This window comes from Excalfactoria chinensis, chromosome 14, assembly GCF_039878825.1.
Source record: "Excalfactoria chinensis isolate bCotChi1 chromosome 14, bCotChi1.hap2, whole genome shotgun sequence".
Lineage (NCBI taxonomy): Eukaryota > Metazoa > Chordata > Aves > Galliformes > Phasianidae > Excalfactoria > Excalfactoria chinensis.
In genome coordinates, this window is record NC_092838.1 from 5480436 (window position 1) to 5505808 (window position 25373).

At 42.3% G+C, this 25373-nt stretch overlaps 3 protein-coding genes across 4 annotated transcripts in view; all 3 read right to left on the reverse strand.

The window, feature by feature from the left end:
• Positions 1 to 452: 452 nt before the first annotated feature.
• RPS15A (ribosomal protein S15a) lies at positions 453 to 5079 on the reverse strand. Its single transcript, XM_072349297.1, has 5 exons — positions 4966 to 5079; positions 3875 to 4012; positions 3297 to 3376; positions 1678 to 1763; positions 453 to 585 (listed from the first exon to the last, which is right to left on the reverse strand). Exons 2-5 carry the CDS (start codon positions 4005 to 4007, stop codon positions 492 to 494), a joined length of 393 nt encoding a protein of 130 aa, XP_072205398.1. The 5' UTR covers positions 4008 to 4012; positions 4966 to 5079; the 3' UTR covers positions 453 to 491.
• A 268-nt stretch (positions 5080 to 5347) lies between these two features.
• ARL6IP1 (ARL6 interacting reticulophagy regulator 1) lies at positions 5348 to 11493 on the reverse strand. Its single transcript, XM_072349537.1, has 6 exons — positions 11229 to 11493; positions 9329 to 9462; positions 7626 to 7745; positions 7046 to 7163; positions 6599 to 6683; positions 5348 to 6370 (listed from the first exon to the last, which is right to left on the reverse strand). Exons 1-6 carry the CDS (start codon positions 11262 to 11264, stop codon positions 6252 to 6254), a joined length of 612 nt encoding a protein of 203 aa, XP_072205638.1. The 5' UTR covers positions 11265 to 11493; the 3' UTR covers positions 5348 to 6251.
• A 283-nt stretch (positions 11494 to 11776) lies between these two features.
• The window catches only part of SMG1 (SMG1 nonsense mediated mRNA decay associated PI3K related kinase), a 58525-nt gene continuing 44928 nt past the window's right edge, over positions 11777 to 25373 (reverse strand). For both annotated transcript variants that reach the window (XM_072348956.1, XM_072348955.1), the window contains 17 exons: positions 24583 to 24755; positions 23902 to 24181; positions 22892 to 23164; positions 22544 to 22778; positions 21558 to 21784; positions 20317 to 20467; positions 20037 to 20226; positions 19337 to 19806; positions 18392 to 18529; positions 17743 to 17895; positions 17231 to 17410; positions 16811 to 17038; positions 16374 to 16585; positions 15766 to 15872; positions 15206 to 15385; positions 14997 to 15103; positions 11777 to 14331 (listed from right to left, as the gene is read on the reverse strand). In XM_072348956.1, coding sequence (XP_072205057.1) covers positions 14254 to 14331; positions 14997 to 15103; positions 15206 to 15385; positions 15766 to 15872; positions 16374 to 16585; positions 16811 to 17038; positions 17231 to 17410; positions 17743 to 17895; positions 18392 to 18529; positions 19337 to 19806; positions 20037 to 20226; positions 20317 to 20467; positions 21558 to 21784; positions 22544 to 22778; positions 22892 to 23164; positions 23902 to 24181; positions 24583 to 24755 — 3382 coding nt within the window. In that variant the 3' untranslated portion in view covers positions 11777 to 14253. The remainder of the gene's footprint in view (positions 14332 to 14996; positions 15104 to 15205; positions 15386 to 15765; positions 15873 to 16373; positions 16586 to 16810; positions 17039 to 17230; positions 17411 to 17742; positions 17896 to 18391; positions 18530 to 19336; positions 19807 to 20036; positions 20227 to 20316; positions 20468 to 21557; positions 21785 to 22543; positions 22779 to 22891; positions 23165 to 23901; positions 24182 to 24582; positions 24756 to 25373) is intronic.

Consider the following 25373-nt stretch of genomic DNA (forward strand, 5'->3'; position numbering starts at 1 on the left):
ACTCCTTAACACTAATGTCAAACTCCAGCCATTTAATTATTTCACCATCCTGTATCTCACAACTTCTTAATCTTAAAGCACAAGCAGGAAATAGATTCTGGAAATGCATCTTCCACTTAGCCTGAAAGAGAAAGGAAGAGTCACACTCTTAGCTATGGTAACCCACACACTTAAAATGCAAGGGGCAATCCCAACTCCGGATAGCAGAGTGCAGTGTAACATTGTAACTTCCCTACTGAGGCTACACTGTAGCTACCTGTAACTGTCATTCTGAAAATGGTAACAATTTATAGCACATTGTATCCTTAACAAGAAAATAATTAACCAAGGACAGTGTGGAATCTCAGCATCATTTGAAGTAAAGGCAGAACTTAAGCACAAGAGCCGGCCTTTACAAGCACTACCGCAGGTTGCATTAGAAGCCATTGAAACACCAACTGGAAACACCAGAGTCCGTTTGAACAATTTATTAGTATCCTCTTTTACAAGATTTAGAAAAAGAATCCCAGGATTTTGCCTCCTGTGTGTTTTCGCCTAGCCTCCTCGTGGTCCATGATGCCAGCTGAGGTTGTCAGTACTATGTACCTATTGAGGAAGAACACATGTTCAGTTTATTGTCAGGGTTTTCTACATTCATGCAGAGCTGATGGCACTAACTTAATTCTTGTACTACAATAGAAAGGACACAGCATAGCATACTATAAGAGAACAAAAAAGAAACTCCTCCCAATTGTGAAGCACACAAGGTACATTTACAGGCTTCTCTTCTCCCTTCAGTCTCCTTACATGTTCCTACAGTAACATCAGTTCTGCTGTTCTAGTGGTAGGAAGTCCATAGTTTATAGACAAAGTGCTTCTGTGTCAAGGACAGATCTTTCTTCAGAGCAGATAAGAGTTGTTACGGTGCCAGCTCTGAAGGCTTTGTCACTCAGTGCTTTCAATGCTGCTCATGCTTCCACAGATCAGTACCTGAACCTGGACTGACAACTGAAGCAGCTTTAGTGACTTCTAATGGCAACACCTGGATTATCAGCACAGTTCACACAGCTTCATGTCTGAAAACCTCTTGTCCCACCGCCCTATAAATACTCTTGAAAAATCTCAGTATGACAACACGTACTGCAAGCTAGATAGATACAGCTTGACTATGCAGCTTATCACTGGGGCTTTAAGAAAAGAAATGACAAGGAACTGTTAATCCTGCCTCCGACAGGGCAGACTAACTGAGCCACTGCAATCATTATCCTCGAGTTAGAGAATTTGAGGAAAGAAAAAGGTATTGTAACATCTTCTATGCTTTGGATATTCAGAACTCACGAGTCTGAGTCTTACGTTAATTAATATTTTATCAACTTAACCACAATCACAGAAGTGCAACCCAATTCCATTCATCTGATATTACTTCCACCTATACTTGGACATTCATAGAAGTAAAATAAGGAACAAAAATCCTGTAAACCAAGGAAATGGTGAAACAATAAAAAAGGTTCTTGCTTAGTAGGACTCCTTTAGAACTGGTTAAAAAGCATTTGTATGGAAGCTGAATTTTTACTCTTATCTGCTTTCAAACTAATGAGACATGAAAGGCATTGGGTGAATCCAATTCAGGCACTATGAAAGTGCAGTTAAAAAAAAATCAGCTTATGTGAGACACATTCAGCTCCTCTCCACACTTACCCAAACTGACGGGAAGGCAGCAGGTTGTTTTGCCATTTTTCCAAATCCTTCAGTTGAACATCAAATCTGGGACTGATTACACCACACTGTAAAACACAATTCCATTACAAACCAGAGAACTGTAAAACCCGGACCCACACATTTGTCATTCCAGCCCTCTGAATGAAAAAATTCAACTGGATTAAACTGGACTTGGCAGCAAAAGACTAGAGGGTATCAAGTAGCATGTCCCGTATTCCACAGTATGAAATGGCTTCCTCTCACAGAAGCCAAGACTCTCATACAGTAATTCAGCTTTTATTTCTTTACCCTTGTCTCTTCCTCCTTGCCTAAATGGAGTGATATACTGCTGCTGAGGCTACACTAATAATTTATTTGGTACAGCTGGAGAGCACAAAAGCATGCCATAAACTGCTAAAGGTTAAGGAGTATCCTTTATCATCAAAAACCTGTCATTAGAAGTAAACTGTCCTTGAGTAATCATTATAAAGAGTTAGAAAGAACACCCGTAATGGTAAATAAAGAGAAATTAACATGTACAGAAGTTACCAGCACTTTCAAGTTAATCCTATTACTTATCAACCACAACCACTACTACCACCTCTAGTGACCTCACTGACTCCAACAACCTTAACATCCCAGAGCAAAGCAGAGCACACCTCACTGCACTGATATCTTTCTGAATCAAGGCTACTGCAGCTACCAGGAGAAACATCACATCCAGTTAACTCTGCAACACCTGATACAAAGTCACCCAGAAAGACCTCAAGAAACATCATACTCAAATATGATGCCTATTATTACAGACACGTAACATTAGAAATCTGGGTTGTGTCAAAATTCCCTTCTACTGTTCTCAAACAATTCTCAGTTGCAACAGAGTTCATCACAGAGATGGCCCCCAACATGTTTTGGCCAACTAATATTTACATTTCTTTTCTTAAAAACCACCTCTCTCTTGAATAGCTTCATTGGATACAATGACCATCCATGTTCAAGAAACATCTAAATGCTGTTTGAGTCTTTTCCAACCTTAGTGATTCTATGACTTCATGCACAGCAATTCATCACAGAAGTGAACAGCCCAGCGTTTTAAGTCAAATGCATTTAAAAAAATGCCCAAACACAAAAATGATTCATACACCCCAGGAACCCAAAGAGCACTAAGTAGCACAAGATTTCACTCTGCCTCAACCACAAGCAAAGCCAACCTAGCAGCAGCAGAAATGCTCATCTCCTCCCTACTTAGAGGTATTAACCATCAACTGGAAGGCAACATAGTTGCTATCTCTTATGACAAAACTTTTACAGATAACTTAAATAAACAGAGAAATCACTGAGTAGGCAGCAGACCCCAAACGAGAAATACACAGAACCTGAAAGATGACTTCAAAAAATCTTGCTTATTTATTGTGCTTTTAACAGTAATCAAATCAACCACAGTATTACAAATCTAGGAAACATAACATCCAATAACAACTGATAACAGCCACATTACTCACTTACACAGTCCTAACTAAATACCAACTTCTCACAAGCAATAATTTCAGAGTTAGAGCAGACAAAAAGGCCTCATTCAGACATCTTCCTAGAGAACTGTATTCAGAAACGAATCCTACCTTGTTGAGTCTGCCTGTGAGATTGACAACAATCTTCCCAGCTCTGTGATCATCAATTATCTCAAATTCACCAATGTAACCTAGGAAAGATTAGAAAATAGATAAATCAGAACATGATACACAGACACAATACAGTTCATTTAACCAAACCATCCAAAAGTGACTTCAAGCACCTTGATTTACTTAAGTCAAAAAGCACCTGAAGAAAACATCACCCCATAGAACTGAAGTTGTCAGCAATTAAGACTAACTTCAGTGTCCCAACTGGTATGATTCGACTACACCGAAGTACTGCAGGATGAGACTACATTCTGTAAAGCTGGAACACATCTCAACCACTGAAGAAGAATTACTCTGTGAGGGATCTCTCAGTTGGCTTTCATTTTCAGAACTTGTCTCATACCGGCAGAATGTTTTGGGTAGCTTCAATATTCAGAATGTACATAGAACACTACAATCAAAAGCCAACACCATCAAACCTGGAAGATGCTCAAACTTTCCCCAGAGATCTCCTTCACTAAGTAAACTACATAGGAAAGGTGAATGAAAGGAATACCAGTGCTGAGCTCCACACTCACCATGCTTCATCATCACAGTTAAAAACCGGACAATTACTTTGGAGCACGGCCTAATGAGAACCTGGCGCTTCCCACGTTTCTCTGCGTTGTTGATGCTTTTGAGAGCATCGGCCAGAACGTTCATGCGCACCATGGTGCCTGTGGGGAGGAGAGAGGCAGTGATATACACACATCCATCACAACTGTACTCGAGGCACTTCTGAGGCCTATTTTAGAGCCTAAGGACCTAAGAACGACAAGAAGCTGCACTAAGCCTCAGCAAGTCACAACACACGCTCAGTTCTGTTTGAGAGAATTCAATCTGGCAAATCACACACACCAGCACTTCAACTTGGATTTGATCAACTCGCACACACATGTATCTTTAAAAAGCAGCACATAATAAGCGAAATGCCAATGTGACACCTTTCCCTGGCGAATGGTTTAGATCTTATAAGCCCAGTATTGGCCCCATCCAAAAGGCATGTCACACATAGTATTAAACATGCTAGAAAACTTCCCTACATTCAATAATAGTAATAATAATAATAAAGGCATTACAGGATGAAAGTAACAACACTCTTAAAGGAAGGCAGTCCATCACCTCCTGCATTGCAGGGCTAAGGCCTGGAGCACTCCGCGCACAAGGCGGGCCGTGCACGGACACCACCGTGCCGCGTACTGCCGGAGCCAGGAGGGCGCTGCTGCTGACACGGGGCCGGAGCGGCCATCCCGGGTCGGGCCGGCTCCTGCCGCACACGCGGGCTTCGCCGCTAAGCCGAGCGCTCCCCGCCGAGCCGCGCTGCCCCGCCCCGCCGCCCGGTCCCGGCCCCTCGCACGGCCCCGCATCCTGGCGCCCGGCCCGGGCCCGCCGCCGCCCTCAGCCCCCTCCCTCCATCCATCCCTCTCGGCTGGCAGGCGGGCTGCTCCCCCCCACCCGCCACTTCGGAGGCTCTACAGAGCGCTAGAGACGACGCCGAGGGCTCAAAGCGAGCCGAACCGCTCGGGCGCAGTCTCGGGCCCCCGATGAGGGGAGCGGAGGCGGCGGAGGAGCGAGGATGGGGCGGAAGCGCGGCGGATGGCGGCCGGGCCGAGGCGGCGGCCCTACTCACCGGTGCGGCAAGATGGCGGAAAAGGAAGAGGCCGGGCGCCCGCGCGGGATTATGGGAAGGCCATGAGCGCGGAGCGGCGAGCGCGCGGCCCGGGGCGATCTCGCGAGACTCGACATCCTATCCGGAAGGAGCCGTGCTCCGAGCTCGGCCATCCCCATTGGTGAGAACAGAGACACGCACTTCCGGGGCGACGCTGCCACGCGCTCCTATAGCAACGCGGACGCTTCCCGGGGGCGCCGCTCTGCCCGCAGCTTCCGTAACCAACGGCGGGGGCACCGCTTACAGCAGGGATGGCCAACACAGCGGGTAGCACCGCACGGCAAACGCCATTCGAGATCCACAAACATCACTTTCCGTACGGTCACAAAGAACGAGTCTGAAAGAAGTTTCTCATTCATCTATATTTACCTATTGGACTGTTACAATAACACCGAGACTTCCATTCCAAACGGTACGCTTTTAAAATGCATTAACACAGGTTTGAGCTTTTCAAAGACAAAAAAGTTGTTTGTAAAAATAAGGAGACAGACAGAAAAGCACAGCACTCAGACAGCCCTGTTTACAGAGCGAGCAGCCAGAGTGCTTTTGTACAGACAGCATCCATAAAACAAACGGCTCCCAGACCACAGCAGTTTTCAGAGCAATCAGCCGTGAAGGTCACACACCTTAACTCCTCTCTACAGCCTCAGTGCAACAAACTGCAGTTTGCCCTACAGCTACAGTAACTACTAGAAGCTGATGTGCCCCAGAGCCCAGCTCAGCAGGCAGGCTGGCATATGCAGCCACAGAAAGCACAGAGATTCGGTGAGACAAGAGGATCACCTCACACCACACGTGGGCACTCAGCCACCATCACTTATTCAGTTCATGGTCTTCTTTCCACAAGACTCAGTAGTAACAAGCCTTTAGAAGTGCAAGCTTTCAGAACGCCTTCATACTTGCTGACACCACAAACCACTAACGGGTGAAGCCAACAGGTATGAAAATACTGTGATCAGTTGCAGTAAGTTCTTAAGGTAGGGTACGTATGAGGCCTCTTAAATGGGTGAAGAAATTTAAGCTCCACACATCAAAGATCTTTTGTATGAAATCAGACACGGAACCCTAATCTGCACAGCAAGAGACAAACCCATAGCAGATGTTCAAGGGACATTTTCAGTTCATTGGAGCCAATAAAAAAAAAGGTAAGCCAGTGAGCAATACAACTTCTATTATCTTAATTATACATAAATTCACAAAACTGTTCCCAAGAAAACCTTTTCCAAGAGCAAACTGCAGTAAAGTCTTCACTCATTTTTCTTCTCCTTGTGCTTGAGCAGTTTGTTTATTTCCCTTTTTGCCATTCCAACATACTTTGTAATGATCCCATGCTGGTTCAGTCCAGGAAACAGCAACAAGAAACTTACTGGAGAAATAAACAAAAAAAATCAATTATTTATTAACTCTTCAACAACCTTTGTCTCCTTGCAATTCCGTGCCTCGCTTAAGCCCCACCAACAGTCTGAACGCACAAATAGATGTCCCAGGTTAAACAAAACATCCCCACACGAATAATCACATCTCACTTCCACCAGCTTCATACCATTTTAGGCAGCCAACAAAGCTGGATCTGTTTTGCATGCTACACACTTACCAATAAGATACGTCAGAAAGAGGTTGTGAACTTGCTGTCCAATCCAGGCAACCACAGCAAGAGAACAAAGCATGGTCATGAAGTACTGAAAAAAGAAAAGGGAACAGTTACCACTGAGCTGAAGGAAATTCTCATCCTTCCCTTTGGTGTGCAACAACATTTCAAAGTCCAAAACTAGACTGAAGTCCACTGGCGTCTCCACATGCAATATCAATGCACAGGCTTGTTAGAATTGAGACTGCAGAGACTACATCTATACGTTCCCAACTATTTATGCACCATTCAATTTATTAAAGTACAGCAGCTCTTCTCCATTGAAATAGCCCTCACAGTATGCTATCCCCACGTCCATTCAACCTGTGCTTCACGCAGCACCTGAAGCTTTGATGGAACAAAGCAAAGAGATATTTTACAATGATACAGAGAAGAACCCCTGGAACTCAATACCATTTTAGGCTTCTCTTCCTTCAGTGCGAAAAGGCGTTTCCACCATCCAACAATTCGGCGACGAGATTTGACCAAATTGCTGCAAATCTCATGAAATCTTTGCTGCTGTTCTGTAGTCCTTTTAATAAAGAGAAGCCAGGAATAAGAATTAATATTCTCATCTGAAACTTAACATTCTTGTTACTGAGCATTGTAATGCAACCACCTACGTAGATTTTAAGTACGCTGAGTCTCTCCAATGGACTCTAAAACTGCAACTCCTATTTAAGCCAGAGAAGCGCTGACTTTCACCTTTATCTGCTGTGTGCAATTACTTGGGTTGTTCTGCTGGCACACTCCTACTCCTTCAAAATAAAACCTTACTTTGCTAGAAGAGAAGGAACAATAAAGATTCTGCTGTAGTAGTTTTATTTCAGAAAAAGAAGAATGCATTTTAGAAGTGTCCTCACTTCATAAACTACAGAGATTGACAATGACAGTGACTATGCAAGAATCATTTAACACTTGCAATTCACATATTCACTTGGATAGAAACCAAATCCTTTACACTCAGGCTATTTTAATTCAAGGCTTTCCTCACCATTTGTTAGAGCCAAAGATTCTGGGAGCAAGAGCAGGAACGAGATAATCAGCCAAACAGATGAACATAACAAAGCAGGAGACGCCCGACAGAACGGATGGATCCAAGTAGTAGATCATCCTGTAAAAACAACATGGAGATGGTTTCTGGGTGCTCAGACTGCTAAATACTTGCAGTACTTAGTCACGTATCCAGTTGGTGTGGGACTTTAAACAGGAGAACCACCCTCTTTGCCTAACTTCTTTTGGCTTCAAATTTGCTCCTTTTGCCTATAAAAACAGGTTTAAATACTTCAATATTATTACAAGGAAATAAGACAAAATCAAAATACAACTTTTAAAACATACTAGGAAATACTATAATACAACAAGCATATCATGAAGTTCATTACTGCTCATCCGGAAGCTGAGGTCTAGTGAATGTAGCACTGAGCAGGGGACGACTGAGGGAACATGCAAAAGAACTAAGAAGGGTGAGAGCTCATCCTGCTGGTTCTTCAGTAAATCACAGCACCCCCAGGCTGCCCCCATTTACCGTCTCACCTGTGACATCCAACCAAACCTGTTCCAGACAAGGAGTCATAACCCTCCAAAAGTAGGACAGTGCTGTGCACTTCTACATTACATTTACAGCTGTATGGTTACTGGACAAGAACCTGCTTATCACATAAGTCTGCGAACATTAACTGAGACCTACAGTACTTTTTTGCATCTAACAGAACTTCTTGAATACTGAAGAATAAAAGTAAAGAGATGACACTCTACCACAGGGCCAGTCCTTCTACACAACTGGCACAGTGCTACTGCACTGAACATTCAGGTTTATTCAACACAAGACATTTCCTGCTGCAATCAGAGCAAATCTCCACCAGAATATTCCAAAGTAGATATAATTACTTCTCTCAAATTACTTTTCAGCTTCATTTGTCTTTTACTCTCGCTCTGAGGATGACAAAATGTTTTACCAGCCAGAATAGAGATCATTGCTATCTCACTGCATTCAGCACTCACAACTCTTTCCTTTAGTCCCACAAAACCAGCAGCTAGAAGTTCTGGTGTGGGCACTTACATTTATGTGGCAACTAAGAGCCACTAGGACTATTACAATGTTACACACAGTCATGAGCAAAAGCCTCAGCAAGTCCAAGTCTCCTGACTGTATCTCTAGCCAAGAGAAGGGCAACAACCTCCCACCCTGCTGACTTCTAAGTTACTCTCAGACTTCAGCTCCCTTCTCTACATTGTGCAAAACCAACCAAATTTGTCCCTAAAAACCACACCAAAGACAATACCTAGTAAGGAAAGCCTGCCCTATGGAAGCATGTTTTTCTTTATGATCACAATGTGTGGGCTTCAGGAATAAGCCACAGAAAATGGCCAGATTTGATTAAGAAGCAGGATAAAAGGATGAAGGTAAAATACGAACACACCAGTGAAGGGCACAGAGTTGAGCCCAGTGAAAAGCTACAGCAATGAGGCCTGACAAACATCTGCAGAAAGCACTGCCCTCCTGTGGGCAGGATCTGACCTGCGGTGTTACTTCCTGTTCCCAGTACTTCTAGGTTTTCCTTTTCAAAGTTCACATACACTCAGAAATAGAACCTGAAGAGCCATCTTAATAAGGAGGTCTTTTAAAGCAGTCTTAATAGTCCCAATGTTTTTTAACAGTATTGCTCCTAGGCACAAGGGCACAGAGCTACTTACAGGAAAAAAAATGAAACAACACTTATCAGCGCTGGAGGAAACCAGGCTCTCTCCCAACGAAGAACTTTATCAGTCATCAAGATCACTTCTCCCCATCCTTGCAACTGCTCTTCCAAGCTCGCTGTTTCTGCAGCCTACAAAAGAAAGGGGGAAGAAGGTATTATTTCTAACCAGAATATCAGATTAGTTCCCCCAACGGCAGCTAAAAGAAGAGTCACAAAGATCTCAGTCATACATCAGAGTAATTAGTACAGACCAAATGATACCTGCCTGCGGAGGTATCACCTCACTGAGGCACTTTGCCCCAGTCTTCCCTTTATGGTGCTCCCATCCCCAGTATAGCAGAAAGTCGAGTTTTAAAGCCTGGCCCTTCAAAGTCGCAGTTTTCCTGGCACATGAGAGATAGTTTAAATACAGGTATTTTCAAACATAACTCTTAACGCGTTCAGGTTCTCTGGTTGCTGTCCAACACTCATTTTTGTTAGGAGAAAAACAGATGAAAAAATGCAGAAGTGTAACATGGAAGTTACCAAACTGATCACACCGGAACACAAAGAGAAAGTTTTCCCATGAGTTGCCTGAAACAGAGCAGGCAGCCCTTACATTCCTATTCCTGCATTATTCCTCCCCCATGCTTCTTTTGTAAGGAGGCCCCATCTGCTCTGACAACAGATCCCTAAGCAGTTCACCTCAGGTGTTCTGCATTTAGCACAGCTTAACAGTGAGCCCTAGGAAAAAAGAGGGATCTCAGGTTACAGCACTGTTGTAACCATGGATGGAACCAACATTCCCACACAGTCAGAGATTAGAAGTCAGCCAGCCCTGCATGTGCATTGCAGAAAGTGGGTTTAGAACAAGGACAGCTGAGTGCAGCTGTCATTACAAAGCAGGGCTTACTTCTGGGATTCTATCAGAAATCATCTGAAAAGCTACAGTTCAACACCGCGGGAAATAGAAGGCTATCTGACAGACTGCTGAATCCCTTCCAGCTCATCACATACATTTTACATCACAAACAAATCCTCGTGTTTAAAAATAAATAACTAAATCACTTTCTCCAGAAGGTATTTTATAGCCATCTGTTCTGCTTTACTGCTTCTGTCTGCATTTATCATTACAAGCAGGAGAAAGTGCAATGGGAGCACGCTGGAATATAACAGCATTATTAACCACAGTCTGAAGCCAACTCTCCAGAGCTGTTTCCCACTGGGGCAGGCACAGAAGGCAGCTGTAGGGCAGCTTCTGCCAGCGCCCATCCTTCCTTCACTCCAGACCCTGCCCATCTGCATTGTGGTGACAATTAGAGCTTCCATAAACGCTACTGCTCTGAGCACAGCATCCACCCCTCCAGTTCCAAGCTCTTCCTCTGCAGCACTCAGCCTTCTCTTCCAGCTCCGAGCGCTCCTCTCACCGCTTCCCATGCGATCAGTAACACCGCAGCGCTGCCCCTCCTCAACCGCTCCCCATCCCCAATTAGGACGTCCCGCCTCACTCTGTAACGCGGCTCCTATCGCCTTCTCGCACTCAGAGGCGCCTGACAGCGCAGCCAAGTGATGCAGCCACACACAGATGTTATTTAACGTCAGCCCCGCGGGTCGCGTAAAACGGATGCGACGACGAGCAACGGCCGGTGAGCAGCGGAGCCCAATGCGGGCGGCCGCCGTGTCCGAGCACGCAGAGCAGCCCCGCCGGACCCCGGCCGGCCGCTCGCAGCGAAGAGGCGCGCACGGAGATCCCCGCGTCCCACAGCGCCGAGGCGGCCCGGCAGCGTGCAGGCCCAGCTCCCCGCACCTCCGGCGCCCAGAAACCGCCAGCACCTCCTTGCCCACCCGCAGGCGGAAGGCTCCAGGCTCCAGGCACCCCCACCAACCCGAGGAGCCGCCGGCCCCGCCGCACTGACCAGCTGGTAGACGCTGTTGTTGTCGCCCTCCGCCATCTTGGTCGGCCCTCACAACACGGCCACACCCGCCGCCGCCGCCCCCCGTAGCTTCCGCAACCCCTTCTCGGCGTTATGATTGGTCGGCTCAAACGCCTCGCGGACCAATCCCAGAGCCCCTGCCGCGGCCCGGCTGCAGCCGGTTGGCTGATAGGATTCGAATAGAGGCAGGCGGCCAATCAGCGTGGGGCGTCCGCGCCTCCTCCTTCCCCTCCGTCGCAATGCGACTGCGGCAGCCGCGGGGCGTTCCGGGCGGCGGGGTCCTGTCACGGCTGGGCCCTGTCACGGCGGGGCATTTGCTGCCTTACGGGGCCCCCTGAAGGCTCACATTGTATGTAAAGCACGCCTACGTTTCCAAAAAGCTTTCATATTAACACGGTATTAAAAGCCAAGCGTGTCCGTGTGCACCGTTTTGCACTTAGAAGCGATGGAACCCACCCACAGCTCCATATAATTGCACCACAGCAGTTTGGCATCCAAGGAAATGATGAATACACATTTTTTTCCTTTTTAAAACTTTATTAAATTATGCAGTAAAGAACCCATCTCCACACAAGTGTTTCATTTCCGGATGGCAGAGGTATAATACATGAGCCACAGGTGAGTGCGTTACCCTCCTCCCTTTCCCCCCAGCTTCCAAGAAATAAAACAGCACGTTTAACACACTCTGGTCACTATGGTGCTCCAAACAGAGTGTTTGTAAGGTTACTTTTAACTGGAGAAAACAAAAAGGACCAACAGCATCAGGTGTCTCGTTCTGCCTATGAACGTTCTTCACTGCAACATCCAAACACCTTCTTGTAACACGCAGCACAGGGTGCAGGGAGCAATGACAGTGGAATGCATTTGCACAGGTGCTGTTAAATATAAAGCCTGTGAGCTGCCTACAGTTACTCAGGCAATCAGACCGCAAACAAGGCCGCGTGTCTCCTGACAATCCTCACACCTCAAAGTGAACGTCCACAAAACGTCGGCAACAGAGAAAGTGAATCAATTCTGAGCCCTGCAGAGGAGGCAGAGCAGCCGCATGGTGCAAACATTGAATTCTGCACGTCCCGTGACTTGTGCCTGCTGCTCACTCCTAGTACCTGGAAAGCACGAGCCACGCTTCCTACGCAAACTGCTTCAAACCCTTTCATTAAATGAATCCTTTTGCCACTAATGAGCTCGGCTCAAATCCTTCAGTACTTAAATTTGGATCAAAAACAAACAAAAAAGCTGTATTTAAAGGTGTATTTTTACTCCGAAAATAGACTAAAATGGCACAAAGGATCTCCCTACGTCTATCCTTTTTCAGCAGCTGTGTGCAATGGATGCAGTTTACCAAAGAGAAACTTTTTATATGTAGCTATGCAAATGATTGATGACACCGGTGTGCATTTCTGCTTCACTTATCAGAACCTGCAGCTGTACCCAAATTACTGCAAATAAATGTCAGAAAAGTTGCCTTTTCCAAGAGGTGCCCCCACTTTAGAAAGGAAATGAGATGGATTTCAGACAACTGGCAGAGAAGCAGATCTGAGAAGATGCCGTTTTTAGAGAGACTCTTCTGATCATAATCACACTTGCAGTGCAGAACTGATTAAAAACAAGCCTTGGAGAAAGATCCGCTATGGATGCACTATTGAACAACCGCCTATAAAATCAACTTGGCAAAGCAAAATTTACTCTGCCTAAATCTTTACAGAGCTGGTTGAACAAAAACTGGAGTCCTTCGTTCCTTGGATTACACACATACCCCTGTGAACCGAAGCTCTATAATTTACAAGTGTGAACTAAAAGTATTAGGAAAGTGAAGTAAAAAGCGTATCACTCTACCTCCACCAGAACATCACTTTATTGTTTATCTGTCATCAACAATGTAAAACTCTACTAGAGACTCTATCCTGGTTTTTAAAAAGGTAAAGGTTACATCGGTTTAGCTACGTCGTACGAAAGAAACTACAGCAATCACAGTAGAATGAGGTTGGAGGGACGATTTGAATTACAGAAAAGTGTACACTGCAAGCAGAGGGAAGTGCACATGAAATCAAACGCCTGTAGGATCCATTACTTTTAAATGCACAGTGACGACTTTGAGAAACTGTACATAATAGAATCACAGAAATGACTTTAACATAACCAAAATTACACTTTGACCATCCCACTCAGAGGTAATCATCGACGTTCCGTATTTTCAGTGCTTTTGGAAACTTGTTTTTGTTGTCGTTAAACCAAAACTGAAGTTGTTAATTTGACTAAACTGCCAAGTAGAAGGATTGAAATAAAAAGTATATTGGAAGTACGCCTAGCCTACAAGAAGAAGCCAAGAGAGGTGTAAGCGAGGAGAGGCTGAGAGGAAAGAAAGGAAAGAGGAAAGGGAGAAGAGAACAAAGGCTTTTTCTTCTATCTCAGAAGTTCTTCCAATGCAGCGGATTTCTGATGTACAGCTCTTTGCTTTCAGTCCATTTCTGAAGTTTACGTTTTGTAGCCTTTTTCCGCACTAACTGGTCAACTCAACCAGCACTGTTGCCAAGCAACAAGAGTATCAAGAATCTGAATGCATCAAATCTTCCTTGCTGTGATTTCTTCGTGGCCCCATTTTTTCTGTTTTTCTTTGAACAGGGTTCGGTGTTTCCTGAATTGTTCACAGGGTCAGGTGGAATTGAGTTCCAAATCACTCTGCGGTTTGTAGCATCCCGATTTCTTTCTGCAGCTAACCCCCACCACGTTTGCAGTTCTTCCGTAGCAGAAAGACAAACCGTGTTGCTCAAGCGGTGAACTTGCACCCTTGACCTTGGGGGTTGCAGACCATTGTGTTTAGCGTATCCCTGAGTGCAGCTATCCTGCAGGATTCACTTCCCAGTGCACCGAGATTTCCTAGGTTTCCTCAGATTAAGCCCCAGTATGCATCACCACCGACCGTGGTGTGGCTACGGATGCCTGAGGCCGAGTTGATTCTGGTGGATGTCTGACCTCGCTGAACCAGACCGATCTGCTTTCTCCCTACTCATACCCAGGCAGTCCAACCTTCATACAGCTGAGCCAAGTTATCTAGATTAGTTGCTTCTTTAATCACAAAGTCAACCTATTAAAAAGGTCAAACAAGTAATTAAAACACACTTTATTTTTAAAGCGCTTCAGAAATCTTAGCATTTACTGTTAAATTTCACCTGCAAATATAAAATTTCGTTAAAAAGCAAAAATGAAACTATTCACTGTAAACTTAATCCCATGTAAATCCCATTTCTGTTGTCCACAAGAATTTGCACTGGATGGGCAAAAAGCAGTCAAGCATCACTTCACTCATAACCCCTAACCTGACCACAGTCACGACATTGTCAAATTCACAAGTCCACAGATAGGTTCTAGGAGAAAAGTATGGCTGCGTTACACTGGTGAGCAGACAAGCTTTGTCCTTTAGACAAACCTCATGTTCTCACTGGATACCAACAGCTGTGTAACAAATGTTAGCTTCCTGATGTACAAAAGGCAATTTCATCTGATTCGTGGGTCTACGTAACTCTGATATAGGAAACAAGCTCACTTGATAATCAGTGCAGTAATGCAAGACAACAGCGTACCTCCACTTGTGTTGGAATTTAAATATAAACATAAATTATATATATTATATAAATTCCCCATTCACAGCAGGACTTCAGTATTTAAGGCATCCTTCAGCATGCATATAAAACTCACGCTCAATACCAAATGCTTAAGGCAAGGTCTGGTATTTTACTATTTTCAACTAACCTGTTCCGCAACAGACATTCTCCTGCTGGGATCCACATCTCGGCCCTCCAACTTGGCTTTGACTCGTTTCCACACACTAACTGCATATGAATTCCTTTCCTGCACAGCTAAAGGCACAAAACAAAATTCAGTTTCACACTCCTGCACAGAAACCAACTGAGGCGTTTCCAGTTGCTGTTCTTTAAAGCCCAGTTTGCAGCTGTATTTACCTTTTCCTGTTTTAGGGTCCCTGGCTGTTTTCTTGGGACTACAGGCAACACTTTTGCCAGTTCCTGGGACTGTGCTTGGAGGAGTATCTGCTGATGTGGCAAGATTTTTCTGAATTAGCTTTCTTGCATTCTGTGACATCACCTCTGGCTGAGTTTTCTGCCCTGTATTGCTACGTACAGCTGTAAAGAAAATTCGAGTGTTTGAAGCATTTAAAAGACATTTTAGTTGCTTTGAATTGTGAAGTAATTAAATTATTCTGAACATGAATGCATTTGTAGGGTTTCAGGATTAACTCCAAAATCACCATGAATTTTAGCAGTAATTCCAACAGAAGTTAAAGTACAGTTTACACAAAGCTCAGAATAGATGAGATCTGTTGCTGAGCAAATCCAGATCTCCAGAGTTACTTTCAGATGGTCATTCAGTACTTTATGTTGAATAACTAACATGTAGAAGCTTGTATCATCTCATAAAGACAAGACTTTGAAATTTATTAAAAGTTAAAATCCTTTCTCTAGCATAAATTCCTACTGTTTGAATATTTCTTCCTCAGTATTACCTGCAGCAAAGGTTGGCTGGTATGTAGCAGCTGATGTTGGGCTTGAGCATTCATTTGATGTATCCGTGACTAAGGGTGATGCAAAACTCACTAGATTATTGTAGACACTGGAAAAGATATTAGAACTGATAAGCATTCACCGACTACTTAAGCTACCAAAAACTCAAAATGAAGCCTGCAGTAAGTCATATTTAGCCAAACAATTCCTGTATTTTGAGACAACCACCAAATAGGTACTGCAATGGTTTGTGTTGGAAGAGATCTTTAAGATCACCTAGTTCCAACACCCTGCTGTAAGGCAAGGAACCCTTCAGGCCTTGAATGCTTCCAGGAAGGAAGCAGCAAAGCCCTGCTGGGCAATCTGTTCCTGTGTCTCACCACCCTCATAGTAAATAATTTCTTTCTAACATCTAGTCTAAATCTCCCCTCTACCATTTAAAACCATTTCCCCATGTTCTGTCACTACATGCCCTTAAAAAAGCCCCTCCCCAGCTTTCCTGTAGGCCCCCTTCAGGTCCTGGAAGGCCCCTATAAGGTCCTCCTGGAGCCTTCTCCTCTCCAGGCTGAAGAGCCCCAATTCTTCAACTCATAGAAGGCAACTTTCTTACCTTTGGCTCTGTGTTTTTAGTTCTTTCAGGGTGGGGGTTATTTCTTGCAGCATTTCAACATGTTCCTGATTGCGGACTTGACCCATAACCTGAACTAATGTAAACAAAACTGTCTGAATATTATCTTGCCATGATTTATATTCGCCCAAGAACTGCCTAACACTATTTTCATAGGGAACATCTTCACCATCTGCCAAAGCTGCTTCTTCATCCTGCAACAAGCACATACAAAAAAAGGTGAGATGTTTATTCCATTTTCCATAGTCCAGCAACAAAAAGCATTTCTCAGCCTTTTCAGCCCCTCAGTTTGTCACGTGACTAAAAATAAAGATTACTTTCAGTAGTTTATTTCAAGAAAATAAATTTGAACCATTGCTTTCCCTTTACCTATACTAACAAGGTTTTGAGCAGTAAGTTTAATAAGATTTCAGCCATACCTTTGCCATAGCCTTCAGTAGATGCTTGACATCTCCAAGTTGTCTATTATGACCCGTGAGCACAGTTTTAATATTATCTACCAGATTTTGAATAGTTTCACAAACTGTTTCGATTTGCTGTTCTCTCTCTGCCTGTACAGTTCTCTGTGTAGTAATTTCCTGTGTCAACTGCTTGTGGGCTGAGTGAAGCCACTCCGAGCTGCCAATAGGATGTTCAAGACCAGTGCCCTAAAAAAAAAAACACCCCAGAAAAAAAGTTCTGTAGCTCTACATAGAGACAAAATTCAATTACAGCATCAGTGCTATTGTCAAAGAGTGTAGCAGCTAATAGAATGAACTCCATACAACCCACTAGGAGGTAGATATAACTCTGTTTATGGCAGGTCAGTAATGACACATTTTGGTTTGATCCTCACTCACCACTCTCTGAAGCAGACGAAGCTCCAGTTCAGACACTGAGCTGTTGAACTGTGATGCAAATGAACACATTTGTTGACAGCGTTTGAGAAGTTCAAATAACGCAGCATCAAGATTTAAGGCTTCAGCTGTTCTAGTACGTAAACTTTCAAAGTGGATGATATTACTGCACAGGAAAGTAACCTGAAAGTCAAGAGTGAGTAAGAAGACATTCCAGTTAAACTGCATATTACAAAAACTGCATTTGTTCCATATACTAGAGGGCGAATTTTAAATACAGCAGCAAGCCACTCTGCTACAATAACAGTATAATTTCAGGGTAATCCAGCCCTGTGGCAACTCTCCCTTTGATTATTCCTATTGCTTTTAAAGTGGGATTCCAAGTATGTAGTTATCTACACCTGCTCTTTAGAAACTGAGCAGGAAAAGAAGAAAAAAAGTCTACAGAAATCCATTATTTCATGTAGGAAATGAAGAGTGAAACACTTCTCAATTCAATCCTACATGTACAGTACCTGACTTGCTCTTTGACTTTCTTTCAGGACAAGGCTTCTTCTTTCAGCAATAGTGGCATCAAAATCTTGCAAGACTGGTGCCAGTGCAGGATTAGCCCCTCCTGCCCATTTCAAACGCTGCTCAATGCTTGCTTCGAGTGCTGCTAGTTTCTCCTGCATTGGGGGAGAAGAAAAAATACACAGATCAATACGTATCACATTAAGCTTATAGCTTAGAAGAAATTATGCATCTGTAACACATGCAGACACATTTCTAAGTACATGTACATATATATATACATAATATATATATATTGGATTTGATTGTTGTGAAAACTAAGTAATCTGCCTGGAAGCAGATCAGTCATGTTTCTCAACTAAAAATGAGACAAAAATCCCAGTAGTCCTGGATTCAACTTCAGGATCTTCCTGACTAAAAACAAAATTAGAATTCAAGCTAAAGGCACTTATTTTAAACAAACATCCTATACTACTGACACCCAAAAGTTTAAAAAGCTGAGGCAAGCCACAGCACACAGAAACCTTAACACAGAATAAAGAAAATTTTGAGAGCAAAAGATAATCTGGAGGTAGCAGGTAATTTTGCAGCAGGTAATTAATAGTCAGATTGCAATACGCTGCTCAACAAACTTCTCAGAAACAATAATACCTGAACCGTTGCAATTGAAGCTTCAATCTGGCTGAGCGTGTGAAGTTTCTTCTTCATGTTGGCTAAAATTGCAGAACGGGGTGGAGGAGTAACAGAAATGGCTTGTGGACGACTGATAAGGAGATCTTCATGCTGCCACTTTAAAAGACAAATACTTGATTGTTAGCAACTCGCAATACACTTTTCTTCACAAACAGCAACTCCAATACTTTGTTACAGGGTAGTTGTCAAAAGGAGATACAATTTCTAGTACTTGGTTTTAATGTGCTGGTAAGTAGTTGTAACCTACACTTTGTTAACTTGGAACTTCTCAGTGTTGATCAGTCACTAATTTACTAGAAATTACGTATTCCTTGACTTAAAGGAAAAGCCCATCAATATCTGGAAATAATTCACTTATGATGCATTAAAGACAGAATTTTGTTTATGGTCTATAAAATAGTTTAGTAAGTTTCTAACCATAACCTACAACATATTATTAAGTAAACATTATTGGTACTGCAGTACAGCAGGTGTGAAGTTCAAGGAATGTGACAGCATTGCCAACACAATGTTTTCAGAATTGGCACTGCTGGATTTTTCCGTGAGGTTAAAAGGAGAGCAAGGAGAGATTAACACATTGCAACTTAGACAGGGTAACATTCAGCAATGCATACTCCGTTATAAGTAAGTTCCTCCTTTAGAGTTACACCTTAACAGAGTATGAATAAATAACTTATTTTCTTCTAATGAATTATTCAATGGTTACTGAAAAAAAGCTGTATTTGCTCTAGAAAGAACTTACCCTGTTGTGTTTGCATTTTACAAGACAAGTAGTTTTCAATAAAACATCCACTGAAATAACCTAAAACTCACTCAATAATAAATTCCCTGCAGTGCTCAGAAATAGTAGCTAAAGCTCATTTTCCTCAGGCACAATTTGGAAGAAACGAGGCGTGGTCTTACTTGGAACATGGCAATATGCAGCTGCACTCTCTGAAGACTGGTCTTGCAAGATGAAATACTGGTTTCAAGTCTGCGCACCAGATCATGCTTCTTCCATGCTGTGTCATACGAACTAGCTAGTACTGTTGCCCTGTTCATGACCAGCTGTGAGAACTTGCCAACCTGGATATTGTGCTCCACAGCTTTCTTGCACAGGTCATCCACAGAAACTTTGCTTTCTGCTCCAAAGTCTTTAGCTTCTACCTGAGCAATGATATCCACACCCAAAGCGCTGATGAAACTGCACAAAGTCAGTCCTAAGGCCTGATTTGGAAGGCCGATTAAAAGCTGTCTCACAAAGTCGGCGGTAAAAGCCTTGATTGGTTTGGCCATTTGGTCTTCACTAAAGCAAGAGTTTCTGTAAAGGGCTTTCACATTGACAATCTGAACAGGTCCGTTCACTGCATTCTGGTCATCAAGTGAATTGATTCCTTAAAAGAAAAAAAGGAAACATCTTTGTTATAAACTTTTGATGCATCTAGAAAAATATTGTCAGACTTACAAAAAGAGGAAGATTATGGGAATTTATTTAAAAACTTCTGATTACTTCCCGTATTGGAAAGGTGAATTAAAACAATAGCGACTATCTTTCCACATTCTCATAAAGTAATGGGATAAGCAGCGGGCAAAGTGGCACTGAGTACTTAACAACATTATTTACCTGACAGTGTTTTAGAAAAGGTACCACAGAGTCTGAAAAACTCTTTGATTGTTTGCAGTCTCTTCAAAAAGAAGATTTCCTCCAGAACTTGACGATTATTGTCATCATCAAAGAAGTTGACCTGAGTGCTGCGGGCTTCCCTGATTATGTCGATCTTACGCCAAGCAACAGGTACTTCCATCTTGTTTAGCTGAGCAACATAAAGGAAATAATTCGTTTTGTTTTATAGAACTGTCATATGCCAAGCTCAAAGAGTACTTGGAGAAGAACAAATCCATACCTTTTCAATCAATAAACCAAACGCAGTTTCCACTTGAGCAAACATTCCATCAAAGGCTACCAAAAGCATCTGGCCAGCTGACATTTTGGGAGTTTCATCAACAGAACCATTCCTTGGCTGAATCAGCTCCCCATACTGAGCATGAAGTACTCTTAAATAAACAAAGTACACGTTTTTACTTAGTCCATAAAAATTAAACAGGAATAGGATTTTCTTAAACTGATTGCTCCTACAGCGACAGAAGATTACAACCAAGGTGAATTTCCCACAGGTTCCTCCCCTCTCCCTCCCTATAGAATTCTATGTATGAGTTCTATTGCTAGACTTCTAAGAACAGTGAAGGATATTTTGTAAGACAGGACTGCAGTAAAGAACCATTAGGGAATAGATGTAGAGAATATAGATTGTACTTCCTATGAGCATGGTAAAAAACCAACATTATGCATATTAAGTGATGCAAATATTACCACTGCTTCCTCAGAAGCAAGTATTCGTTTTTACAATACAAATGAATATAACTAACTGAATTACATCATTAAACATGGGCTAAAAAAGTGGGAAATGAGGTCTCAGGTTATGGCTGGGATGATTTAGCAACTTGCTGTTCCTGAAAGGATGATCTTATCCTCTCCCTCCCTTATGTCACTTTTGACTTTTAAATAAGAAGCTGAACAGGCTTGGCCAATGGGTAAACCAGGAAGTCAATGGAATTCAAGAGAAGCAGCAAGACCACTTTTTCATTCAGCAGGAAGCTTCTGAGAACCAGCCCAGTTGTCCAGTAAGTGCTTCCTCAGACAGGCACTGCCCCAGGTTATAAGATGCACAGATTCTCTTGTTATGTTTGTTTTTGTTTTTAAATCAAGTCACTGATTCATTATGCAAAAGCTGCCCACCAAAGTTCCTGATGAGGGGCACGTCATAGTTACAAGCTCTCCTTTCCATAGGTTCCTTCCACAAAATAATGGGCCACTTGCTCTTCTTACCTCCATTTAAAAACTTCAACCAAAGTTCCCAGTATATACTACAGGAAAAGTTATCTACCAAACAACTCAAATGTCTGTTTTAATGTAGATGTAGATGTGCACACCCAGAGATAAAACATGCATGCTTTGAACACTGTACTCTGCTGAAGGGTATTCTGGAACACAAGGAGTCCGTACTTCAAATACTCAAATTTAGACAAACTAATATGTTTCTACAGTCTTCGTTCTCATACCTAAAGGAAAGACAAAGTGATTTACCTTGCAACATCAATGTAATGAGTGTGTGTTTCTTCCTCTAGTCCCATAGCTGCATTTCTTAAGTACGCCTGAAGAGATTCAACCAATGTTTGCAAAGAGACTCCGTCAGTTGTTTGTTCAATAAGGTTATCTAATTCATGGAGCATACTTTCTAAAGTATATTCTCCTTTCATTAAGCACCGAAGTGCTTCAGGGAAAATAATCTGCCGGAAGTTGGAATTCAATTCCTGCAGGAAAGCAAAAAGAAAAATAAGTTTGCCAGATGGTAATTTGTATTTATTTATTTATTGCCAGAGACCTACTCATGCCACAGAAATCAGTGCAGGTAAGGAAAAACAGTACCTTCAGTGACATAAAGCAGGAGACCTAAACGCAGCTACAGGAAGGACTAACCAGTGCTCTCAGTCTCCAAAATGAGACAAGATGTACCAAACCAGTTAATTATTTTGACTGCTTAATGAGTAACAACACCTAATCCAAGAGCTCAACAAGAAGCTTTCAGATACAACGAAAGTCTGGTTAGAAAATAACCATTAAATTTTTTTCTCTCCTTCCCAGTCTTGGAGACAGGAGTCTGAAAAACAGCTTTTCAGAGTTTTCAAAGAACCTGTTCCAGGCGAACATAAGTGAGGCTTAGCAGGACAGAAAAGAAATAACACTGGTATCAGAATGTGAAAGCTGTTCTGAATCACCACCACCAGAGTAAAAGAATGAAAGCAAGACACGAAGCCGGTTTTTGTTTTATACAATTTGCCATACACAGATTAAAACAGATTCCTTTGACCAATAAAAATGTAAACAATAATATAGTAAATGGCTGGTCAACTCAGAAAAGTCAAGGAAGCCAAGACTAAATCTCCCCCTAAATAATCACAGCAAAATCATAAGAAACAGCTTAGCTGTTTTTAAGCAAGAAGCTATTAAGAACGACTTAGATGAAGCCCAAGAAAGCTGAAGATGAGTGAAGATTTAACATAAAGTATTACCTGAAGTGAGATGTATACTCCATTAGCTAAATGAACAGCTTCTGATGCTTCAATTGGGTTAGGAATATCTAAGTCCTGAGGTACAAGATGACATTGCTTCAGCAACTGCACAAGGCAGGTAACATTCCCACTCATGCTGCAGAGCTCCTCCAAAAACCACGCTCCATCTCTTGACGTCAGATCAACCAGCTGCTCTCCAGCACTGGATGCTGCACCTTCCATCATCAGATTCCGCCTAGATGGATTACAACAGTTAGTTAGACGACGTGCCTGCTATTGCATTCTCCACATAACTTCAAACATCCCCTTTATGTATGCTTTCCTGTTTGAGAACACAAGAAAATTCACCTCGTCAGCGTACAAAGAGCAGAGATGATGACGCTTGCTAAGCTCAGTGAGCCCTCCTCCCCGTTCTCATGAAGGAAAACTTTTATGCAGCGTTCAATTTCTTTCAGCTGCTCTTCACAAACAGGTACAGTAACCGCCTCCTGCTTCAGACGCTCCACCTGCCTGATAAGTCTACTATTTATATCTGCTGCATAGCGCTGGAGAGTCATTTCTGTCGCAGTTATGAACTGGCACACACTCGGAGGCGGCTGTGGAGCATACTGCATTTCATACCTGTAAAGCAAAAGTACAACAACCACAGTCACCCTTCTGCAGCTCTAGCATGTTGTGTTCTGCTCCATGGGAAGGAAAAATATTCCACACTTGAACAGATCCTACATCACCTACTTCACATCAAGCCTGAAATACCACAGCAGTTGACGGCTATCAATGTGACTCCCTCATAAAGCCACAGAATGCACCATATTTCATAGCTACGTTTAAGGACAGAGGCCAAACAGTCCTCTAAAGGAAAGAATGAAGAGATGGTAAGGAACAGGAAAGAAAGAGGTTTCAATGTAAACATTTGAACACAATCTAGAACCTGTAAGCCAAGTAACAGCCTCATTTTAGAGGAAAAAGGAACTACAAAAACATAATTGCTTGGAAATTTGGTTTAAGGGGAAAAAAAAAAAGTAATTTTTTGTTGAGTTACGTGATTTTTAAATACTAAACATTTTTACACTCCCTGAATATCACAGCCCTAATGTCACATATCGCTATTAGTTTGTTCTTTACAGGACAGTGTTACCTGGTTCTCTTTTTCTCTTTTCTACAGTAAACATATTAAATTCCAGAAAAGTATTTTTAAAAGAACATTTTAATCCTTTCCTCCAGACTCCCAAAATTAGAACCTAATCATAATTAATTATGATTAATTAGAAAAATCATTTATTTTTAATCAGAAAATTAAAATCCTAAGGTAGCTGAAAATTAAGCTTTTCAAACACCTCATTACTCTGCCAACTTACTTCCTAAAGATATCCTGACAGCGCTCTATTGTCATGTTACAGATGAGTTCTTCCATCCAAGTTTTCCACTGCTCTATTCGGTGCTTCTGAAACACAGCTTTTGGATACTGAAGAGCCACTGTTGCATAGTTGTGCAATTGTTCGAGGCAACCACGTAGAACAGATCTTCTCTGCTGGAGAAGAGCACCAACCTCCCCTTCCAATTGTTCACACTGACTGATGAGATGTGCCTGGCCAGCGTTTTGCAGAAATGCTGTTGCTGGTACATAACTTGGAGGACCTTTTAAGACAGATAAGAAAAACTTAGTTTTTAATTATCTCTGAAGCATATAAATATTGAGCATTAACATAGTTTGGGTTTCTGTTTGCTTTACCTTTTAGCTATAGTAAAGAAGACACTAAGATCACACTGAGATCAAAATTAATAAAATGAATTCTAATTGTAAGAGAATCTCGTACACAGCTAAGGCAAGATGGAAAGAAAGGCTCCTTCAGGCAGCTCAGAAGAAAAGCTTTAAAGTGTTCTAAATTGCTCTTTAAATAACCTAATTTAAAAAAAAAAAAATTAAATAAAGGACCTTGATTTTAAGTTAGAAGATACCCATGAAGCCTCCTGGTATTCAACTCCAGTTATTTTCAAACAATTTTTCATAAATGTTTTTAAAACACACTATTTTATACCTAGGTCCATTTGTGTGCTAATTTCTTGAAGGAGACTTGCAAGTTGTGTTGCCTCTAAATTACTGAAAGCAGCTTGGTAGTGTGTTATCCACTGCTCAAACTCATTCAGCTTCACCTGGATCGCCTCCTGGACAGCTCTTTGTTGAGTCTGCAACTGCGTGTGCTCAGAATACCTGGATTAGTGAAGCCACAGAATCAAGTAAATACTACAAGAAAATAGTAGAAAAAAATAAAGAATACAGAACTGTATTGAACAATGCTGCACTATCTCACTGACCAGAAAACATATCATATATATAAAATAATATTTATATTTTCTCATCAATCACATAAAACTTAAACACTGTTAATAACTGAGTTCCTACAAAATAACAACTGCATGCACACGTGCATATATCCATGCAGTTTTCAAACCTTTTACCATTTTCAACTAAGCTTGTAAAATAATGTTAAGAATTAGGAACAGATCCAAAGATTTTTGTTCTATAAGCCAGTAGCTGCAGATTACTTGAAGGATTTCAGCCTATTCTTGCACTGGGGGGTTAAATGTGAAACATGGAATCGTGCAGGTAATACTGATGGAGTACGAACCCTAAGACTTAAGATCATTCAGTAGGAAAAATGATTCAATATTCCTTCTACACAAGGAATGACCTTTTACTGTAAGAACAGCTTCTAGTCTATCTAAGTCTAACAGCTATTAATTTCCCTCAAACACACATTTTTAACATTTAACTTAGAAGTACATACTAAACCACCAACTCTATTAATCTGAGATTCCTGGATCCTCT